This window comes from Chaetura pelagica, unplaced genomic scaffold, assembly GCF_000747805.2.
Source record: "Chaetura pelagica isolate M959 unplaced genomic scaffold, ChaPel_1.0 scaffold328, whole genome shotgun sequence".
NCBI classification, from domain to species: domain Eukaryota; kingdom Metazoa; phylum Chordata; class Aves; order Apodiformes; family Apodidae; genus Chaetura; species Chaetura pelagica.
In genome coordinates this window covers 2,183,021-2,192,241 of record NW_009954216.1, presented here as the reverse complement: position 1 = coordinate 2,192,241, position 9,221 = coordinate 2,183,021, and the positions used below count along the sequence as shown (strand labels likewise).

Sequence of the window (9,221 nt, the reverse complement as noted above, 5' to 3'; positions counted from 1 at the left end):
AAGAAAATGTTAATGCTGGTAGTACTTAGCAACATAAAAAGCTGTGCTCCAAGGTCAGTGTGTGCATGGAATGGAAATCTTCCTAACTAGCCCTGAGTGCTGATCCCTTTTTGCCTGTGCTCAACATAGAGCTCATGCCCAAGTGCTGGCAGAATTGGAGCCTTCCTGGCCATTTGTGCTCCCTGAGTGTTGCCCTGGGAGCCCTGCTTCCTCCCCACAGGAGCCATGGATTGGTGGTTCCCAAAAGTGAAGATGATGTGTCACTGATTATGGCCTGTTAATGTTCTGTTCTGTGGGCAATAGGGCAGCAGTTTAGAATGGGCTTTGACAGGTCTGAATTCATACCACCCTGCCCAGGTGCAGAGGAAGAACCTCAGCAGGGCTGGAGTTGGGGTAGCATGTGGCTCTAGCTAGTGCTGCTGTCAGGGTGAGAACAGCCTATGCTCAGCTTTCTGCTGCTTCTGCTCTGCTTTGCTGCAGAATTCATCACTGACCAGGGCAGGAGAGCAAGGCAGGGAGTGCTGCTTGTGCCAGCTTTCCTTTGGGAACAACATTCTTATTGGTTGCAATTAAGCCAGTGTCTTCAGAAATAGTAAGTGTAAAGTTCTGGGGTTGCTCTGAAATTAATTTCACTGTCCTTTAATAAAGAGATTATTCTGATAAAAATTGTCAGTTTCTGCATTACCTAGCTAGAAAATTTAGCAATAGAAATTAGAGCTGTACTTGCATAAGCAGGGAACTAGTCCTTGCTGAAATGTTCTGTGCTTTTTTCTTACTCAGGGAAGAAAAATATGTTTTTACTTTCAAGTTTATATCCTAGTTTCCTAATCAGAGTGACTTGTCAGCTAGTGAGTCAGAGGGATAAACATATCCACTCTGAGTGCCTGAGAGAGCAGGGACTGTCATTTCTAATACACTGATTAAACTTCCATGAGGAGCGCAGAAGGAGAAGTTGTCCTTTAGTACAGTCAGGACTGTCCTGTGGGAGCTGTTCCTACAAGATTCACAGCCTCATCTCTTCCCTGCAATTTATTGACGTGGAAGCACTAGATTCCCACCTGCGTTCCCTCCTTCATAGCTGCTTTGTCAAGGGAGGAGTAAACAGACTTGGCACAAAATGGGAACAAGGATCTTGATGAAGGACACTGACATTTTTTTGGTGGGTCTTGTAGAGCTGAAGAAAGAAATGTTGCAAGGTGTGTGTGCTGTTACTGAAGCAGAGAGAAGGTGCTGTTCATGGGGTGTTTAGGTGACCATCCCTTTGTAGTCCCAACTGAAAGAAGTGTAACAGCCTGTCCTAGCCCAAGCCAGTGATTAGAGAGGATGTGTCTCAGAGGATTTGAGTAGTGGTTGTGACAGTGCATGTCAGGACACACTAACATCTTGTTGATTAATCTTCCAGCCTGCACAAGTGCCTGTGGTGTGTCAGCTGTGACACATTCATTGCCTTGTGCCAGGAATGGAAAATCATGTGTGCTGAAAACTTTCAGAGGGGATGGTCTGTGTTGAGTTCTTGAGAGTATGTAATAGGTGATGTTAAAAACTGCTTGCAAAATGCAGAGCTTTTTGAAAATGGTTGTCCTGAGGCTTCCCAGTAGAATCAACCTCTAGGTGAGCTGGATCATCTGGTGGTGGTAGAGGGTGGATTGTCCAGGCTTCTGCATATGTCCTCTTGACTCTGCTGTCTGAGTCATGGGTGAATCTGCCCCTCCAGCCAGGCTGTCCCATCATTCCATAACAGCTATCAGAATTCCTGTGAACAGTGAGAAACTGGAGACGTTTGCTCTGGCAGGGAGGGAGAGGAATGGCAGTTGTTAGAGGTGCTGTTGTTGCCCAGGGCTGTGTGAGGAGTGCCCTCCATGCTCTGGCTCCTCCATTACTGGGGTGCCCAGGTTTGGGGTGCTGGTTGCCAGTGCCACCAGATGTTGTTGCACAGCCAGTGAAGCTGCTCAGCAGGACCAAAAGACCATGTTCTGGGAAAAGCCAGTCTGGGACGTTTTCTCCTCTATTGAATGTAGTTCTGTGTTTTCCCACCAAAAAAAAGGCATACAGAAATTTCATGTGTGTTTTGGCAAACAAGTGTTCATATTCTCATCTTGGTATTCTTTCCATTGATTTTGTGCCAAGATCAGATCCCTTCAGAAAGTCTATTCAAAAGTCTTTGTCCTTCAGTACAAGGAAAAACTCATTATAATTATTTGTAGACCAATAATGTAATTAAAGCATTATCAAATTATTGTAAGGATAGATTTTGGGTTTAATACTTTTTCCAGTTTCTTTCTGTCTTTATTTTATACCAGATCATATTTTATTGTGACAACTTGTTATTGGAGAATCTGAAATTTCTGTTCAGGAGATTTCTCTATTCCAGCTGTCTTCATGCAAATATTAGCCTTAAATAATATTAGTTATTCAAGGTGCTGCAAGATGTACTATTGTGACATTTCTTGAGAAAGAAGCATTGAGAAAGATACATTAATCACTGTTAAGTCTGGAGAAAGTACAAACTGATGTCAAGTTTTACTTTTGGGAGTGTTGTCAGCTCGTGTGAACACATTGGGAAATGCATTTGAGCTAGTGAATGGATGTTGTGGAAAATTAACAGAGGTAATTGATGGTTACAAATAGTAGAAGGTTCCTTTGACAAGAGGAGGAGCTCTCAAAAGCAGCAGAAAACACTGAAAAGATGAGGGAGATCAGTAGTGTTCTCTAGATGGAGACAGTGCGTATAGGCAAGTGACTAACTGTTTAGGTATTTTTGCTTTTTGGGGCTGTATTTTTCTTTATGGGAAAAATTAACCAATAGAACGCCAAATTATTGAATTTAGGGATCTGTTTTGTGTTATCTGGGCCATGCAGAGCTTAGCTTGCTGTAGCATAGGGTGCTAGGCTTGTGTGTAAAATGGTTGTTCCACAGCCAGAAGAATAAGATGATAGGCCTGTGTGTTGACCTTGATTAGCTTTGACATAACGGCAGGCTGCCTGCATGGAAACCTGGGGCAGTCTGAAGAAACAGACTTTTTACATAACCAACATAAATTCCTTGTTCAAAGAGGGGGAAGGTTTTTTTTTTTCAAGTAGTACATCTTTGGTAGAACACCCATCTTCATCCTTCTGAGGATTAAACTTTGCCTAAGTATATTAGGAAAAAAAAGTAGCTGATTTGCTTGGCTTTGAACCTGATTGTAGAGTATCACACCTCTGATGTGACAAGTCTTCTGAGGTTACAGTTTGTAACCTTTAAGGTGAGGAATAGTGTGCATTTTTCTGCAGCAAAATGAGATTCTTTGCTGATTATTGCTGCTAAAGAGTGCTGAGCCACTCGTGCAGTCAGACCTCCCTCATCCCTCTGCCTGAGACACCCTGTACCCAGTACAGGGGAGGCAGGATGGGCAGGGCGGTGTGAGGGCACCCCCTTTGTGTTTCCATCACCCAGCTTTGGGCTCCCAGTGGAGCTGATCCTGTGCCAGCAGTTGCTGGGCCACTCAGAGTCTGTGTCAGCTGGGGAATTAACCTCCCTCCAGACTTCAGTCTATATCTAGGCATGAGCAGTCAGACAAACATAGTTTTGCTGCCATGCTTAATTGCACTTGTTCGCATTGCAGAGTGTCTTGGACAGATGTGAATTGCCACTGACAGATGAGGTCATTACATCCAGTAGTCCAGGAAACTGAAACTCCTTGTTGGGCACCCGAGGCTGGCAAGCTCCACACATACAGGTGTGCAGGTTGCCAGGGGCCAGGGGAGCAGTGAATTCAAGTGGAACAGGTTAATGGCTGCATGGGTCCTGCTGGCTGTGTCTGGCTGGATGGTGTGAACTTCACTGTGACCCTCAGGATGTGGAGAACTCTTGTCAAAGTAGCAGGGGGTCAGAGTGGGGCCCATGGTTTGTCCATTGTTGATGTTAGCTGGGAAAGCCTTCCTTCCACCTGGGATTGGGCAGGAGTGCAAGTGGGCAGTCTATAGACAGCTGAATTGCTGTGCTGTCTCCCTGCCAAGGGTGCAGACTTTGGCTTAATTTATCTTAGATTGAGCTGTATAAAATATGTGGCAAAACAAACAAGATTCTGCAAAAAGCCCTGGGGCAAGGGTAGAAATAAAACAGGTCTTTAAGATCTTGTGCAATTGCCTGAGCGAGATAACTGTGACTTTATAATTCTTCATATTAGTTCAGAGCTAAAAGTACTAATGAGACAGACAAAAGAATGAGCTGTCTGCTGCTATCGTGTTCCTGCCAATAAAATACAAGTTTGTTTCTTTTCAAAGAGACTTCTGTTTAGCTCATGTCTTAACATTTGGTAGCCCTGAGGAGAGTAGTGCAAGTGGGGGATAAACCAGGCATAGAGGGGTGGGAAGGTTCTGTTGGAGACTGGTGCAAGCTGTTCTTGAGAGTGGTTATGTTTTCCCTATTTTTGTATGAGAAAAGAATGGAAGGTTTGTGCCCTTTGGCTCAGCTATGTGAGGTGCCTGACGTGCTCTCTCTTGAAAATGGTCTTCTACCATCTTCAAGGAAGGGGGAGTACTTCTTGTTCTTTACTGTGTTCTGTGTGATTTTTTTTTTTTTGTGTGATTTTGTAATGTGTAAAATGTTTTGTTTGATAATCAGGAAGAGTTTTTAGATGCTGTCGAGGTGGTGGAGCTCAGCTGGTGTGCTCCCTCTCCTGGTTTGGGGGGGACAGCTGGTTCCCGGGTGCTGCATGTGAGCAAAGGGGAGAGGGAGGAAGGAATGGGGGAAGAGCTTTGTCTGTTTTCATTCTGGTTTCTTCTCAAAGAAAAAGCTGTTACTGTCCAATGTAGCTAACTGTGTGTTGTCTTCTGGATGCTTCTAGACAACAGCTGTTCCAGTTGGTCTTGGATACTCCCCTGATTTCATCTCCATTGGCCAGTAGCAGGCGTTCAGCTGGCAAAAGCCATGCTAGGAGTCCTGTTTCTTGGCCAGCTTTAAAAGAAGAGTTGCCAGTGATCGACAGTTTCTTGAAAAAGGAAAATGTCTGCTCCTCAACCAAGGCAGAAGGTCCGACAGGCACAGATCAGAAGAGTTTCAGAACCAAGGAACACAATAACCTTTCTAGCAGATCCACAGAAACTGATGGTAAAGACTTTGAAGTGGGATCACAAGAGAGTTCCAAGAGCACCAGAAGTCATGAAAAGCCTTCTACATCAGTGCTAAAAGTAGTCAAGAAAGGTGGGATGCTTAATTTTTGTTTCTGTCCTGTTGTGCTCCCCAGGGCTGTGGCTGTGTTGGCTGTAGGCATCAGTCTCCTCAGTGCTCTCACCTCTCTGCAGTGCTCTGATCTGCACTGGCATGTCCTGCTGCTTCTCGATGAACTGGACTGAGCTTCATTCAGATCATGGTTTGTCTGGGACAGCTCTGCTACAGGCATATTCCTGAGGAAGTCTAGGCTGATGCCAAGCAATTAAATGGAGTTCAATGCCTGCACATTCCTCTGCTTTGAGTAACAACTCTAAACAACAATAGTTGCACAACAGACTGACTCAGTAAAAAATGAAGTCATTTTTCTCTCTCCTTCCCCTCAATGACTGGACAGACAACACTGACATTCCTTCTGCTCCCCTGTCCTTAGGTAACCAGAAGCAAGCTGTTTTACAATGTATTGTTGTTTGATGGGTGTACCCAGAATCAAAATTATCCTGGCTTTGTTTTGGTTAATATTCCTATTCATACACATTTCAGAAGCATGTAATCTGCTTTATTCTTCCATTATTCTCCAGTGTTAAGATTAATTTATTTTGAAGCATGAAAACGCCCAGTTATACTAAGGAAGTACAATGAAATCACAGAATCCTCTTAGTTGTGACACGGGGGCAGGCATCCTACTGACCCAACTAAAGGCCTGAATTAGAAGACCACGTAGGAGTACAACTCTGACTCTAATTAGTTGATATTTATCTGTTCTTTTGTTTAACAATTTATTGAACTGGAACTCCAAAGTCCACATTTATTCATTAGCTGGGTAAATACTGCTGAAATATGTGATACAGCCATTAGAGTATGGCATTGACTTGGCCAGAAGTGAAGTTGCCTAGTTTTATGCATCAAACTCACTTGCATTAGTAATTTAAAACTCATATGGAATTTTACTGCTCATTTATTCTTCAGCAATCAAAATTTTCACTTGCTTAGCATATTATGACCCTATTAAATCCTCGAGCATGCATTACATTGAAATTATTTCAACAAATGCAAAGTAGTTGGTCAAACAATGTAAATGAAGGACTTGAAATGAGGTGATGCTGAAGTGGTTTTAGTGAGTGTTACTTGTTCCTATGTTTGGAAATTATATAATGGTTTGGGTTAGAAGGGACCTTAAAGATCATCAAGTTCCAACCCCTGAAGAATGACAAATTGAAATATTAACTTCTAATACAATAATAGGCTGCTCAGAACTATTGGGTTTATGTTGCTGGCCCAGCTTTTATTTTTTGCCCCTTGAACAGAGTGTCATGTGATGGGAGTCAGGAATTGCAAAGCAGTGTAACTAGAGAACTCTCAATTCTCACATTTCACAGCCTTTTCCATAGGTTGCTTTTTGTTTTTGTCTTTTAAATAAAAACTGACTTCATACTAATCTAGAGGTTAAAGAAGCTTCCTCATACTGTTGATTTAGCCTTTTGGTTTTGACATAATGTGATTGCTAAAGACAAATGTTTTAAGTCTGTGTTTTTGACTGTCTTTACAGGTAATGTTTATAGATGCTTCTTGAAAATACAATGCAAGAAGAATTGAGTTGGGGAGGGTACTGAGAGGCTGAGTTAACCCAAGTTTTGACAGTGCTGTTGAGAGCCAGAGATGGGGAATATTATTAATAGAGTTTGTGCTTTACTGTTTTAGCAAAATGAAGCAGCAGAGTGAAATAACTGCAAAAGTGAAAGACATTAGCATGGAAATGTGCTTTTGTTTGTACCAGCCCCTAGGTTTCTGTGTAGTATGTGTGTAATTCTAGACTTTTATTAGACATTTCATTCCATCTGGCCGCAGAGAAGATGAAAGCCATTCTGATGTTCCATAGAGAGGGAAATGAATCTTCTGGAATGAAAATGAGAGCTAAAAATGCAGATTCTGGATAGAAATGGCAGATCAAAAAAAAAAAAAAAAAAAAAGACATCTGGAATTCTGGATTTTCATTGCCTTCAATCAGCAGTTACTTTTCCTGATGAAAACATTTGCTCTTCACTGTAATATACATGTTAGTAAATTCCTTCTCCCTTGCTTTCAGTGGAGTGTCCTGTTTGTGAGGTTGCTATTCCAGAGCACCATATAAACAAACATCTGGACAGCTGCTTGACAAGAGAAGACAAGAAGGACAGCCTCAGAAAGTAAGAAACATCTTTAAAAACTTCTATATGCGTGTAGCCATTTTTCTGATCTGCTGAAATGTGAAATACTACTAGTTCATGGGTTGTAATGCAGTGGATTGTGCCTGTTTCTTGGTTGCCTACTGTATTGATCACTCTAAAATCACTGTATAAATAGGATTGTGGTGATTTTCCCCTGTCACAAAAGTTTGTGGGTTACCAGCAGAGTTACTTTTTGTCTTTTAGGGGCAAGACAACTCTGGACAACATTTTAAATAGTTAAGCCTGAGAGTAAAGCTTACTCTGTATGTTATTCTCATCACATTTCTGCTCACTAGCATTAAAATTCTATTCTGATAACTCCTACGCTCATTTTTCACTTGGTGAATGAATTGCTTCCCTCATTTCAGGTGGGCCAAAAGACAATTGCTCCCCTAGGTGTCAAGCTGAAAAATAAAAATGGCACCTTACTCAGCTCACTGTGGTTCTTTCTAAGCTGCCCAAGTCAAGGTTGTTTCATTAGGATTTCAATGTCTATAAGATTAATTCATGCCTTTAATTTCATGCCACTGCCTTAGGGTCTCCACATTCACATTACAAGTGTACATTTCAGTTTATTTTACTTACTGGCATAAACTTAGGCCATGATTATTTCTAACTCATTAGACTTAAGAACTGTGAGGTTCTTTTACTGTGAGTGGTTTCACTGTGTGCTTGTATTTCCAATTCCTCTGAACCCTGAATTAGGAAGTAATTTTCTTATTTTGCCCAGTCATGCTTAGAATGCAGTCTGTAAGGTAAAGGACTTTCAAGATGAATAAATAGTAAATTAATATTGAAAATTACACTTTCATTTTAATTTGGAATGTTTTTAGTGTTTTCTCTGTTCTTAATGAATGGAAATAAAAGCCAGATCTTTCTTTGATGCCAAGCCCATGTCCCTGACAGGATTTTAAATTTTGCTAGTTTTATCTAGATCTTAAGGAGGTGTCACACAAGATACTTCTCCCTGCGGCCTGGCTGTTCTGCCTTGCATGCTGTTTTTTGGGCAAGATATTTATATTATGGCAGTGTTGTTCAGGTTTCAGTAACAGCACATCTCTAGTTCTTCTCTGAGGAAATTCAGCTCTGTTTATTCTCAAATTAGGAGCACGTGGCGTTACCTGAACAGCTGAGCAGTATTTCAGCAGAACTGATAGTTTAGTCCCTAAAACCTGCACAAGACTCATGTATACATACACAAGGCAAGTGTGTGTTCACAAAGAACTGCATTTCTCAAGGATGGGGGAAAAAAAAACCTCACCAACATTAGGATTCAAAACTGTTGTGAACTGTTTTCCTGTAGCTGCTCACAAAGCTGTCATCACTCTTCTGGGTCTTGCTGATGCTGAATTGCAAATACACGCAAAGGTTTTTCAGGACTTTAACAAGATTTATTAATTCATTGATATGTTGTGTATTTCCCAAAAGATCGGACAAGGCTTTTCCTGAAAAGCAGGTTGTGGTAATGCATCTTTTTTTTGCCACTTATGCTACAGGGCCTATATGAGAGTAAATGAGTTAATGACAGTTTTTGCACAAGCTCTGCAGAAGCTTTTGTTTTGTTGTTTGTTTGTTTTTTAGTTTGAAATTTATTTTCAACATAATGAAAGTGCTGAATGGAGTTTGGAAATGAGTCTCTTGTTTTCACAATGGGAAACTGTTGGCTGTTCTATAATTCAGGGTAGTGCAGCTGAACTTCATTTTGCTGCAGGAAGAAAAGTGTCTCTAAATGCTCTTCTCCTGTAGACAATAAATTAAGTTGAAGACTGTGAGCGAGACAGTAGATTGATTTGGGTACCTTTCTTGGCTAGGTTGAGTCTATTTCACCAGGTGTAGGGGAGGATGAGCTCATTTGTGCAGAA

The 9,221-nt window shown here is 41.5% G+C and overlaps 1 protein-coding gene across 1 annotated transcript in view; it reads left to right on the top strand.

Annotated features, from left to right (window-relative positions):
* RAD18 (RAD18 E3 ubiquitin protein ligase) overlaps window positions 1-9,221 on the top strand; it is a 35,760-nt gene that overhangs the window by 4,618 nt on the left and 21,921 nt on the right. Inside the window, exons 4-5 of the mRNA XM_010003355.1 lie at window positions 4,830-5,185; window positions 7,239-7,338. Coding sequence (XP_010001657.1) covers window positions 4,830-5,185; window positions 7,239-7,338 — 456 coding nt within the window. The remainder of the gene's footprint in view (window positions 1-4,829; window positions 5,186-7,238; window positions 7,339-9,221) is intronic.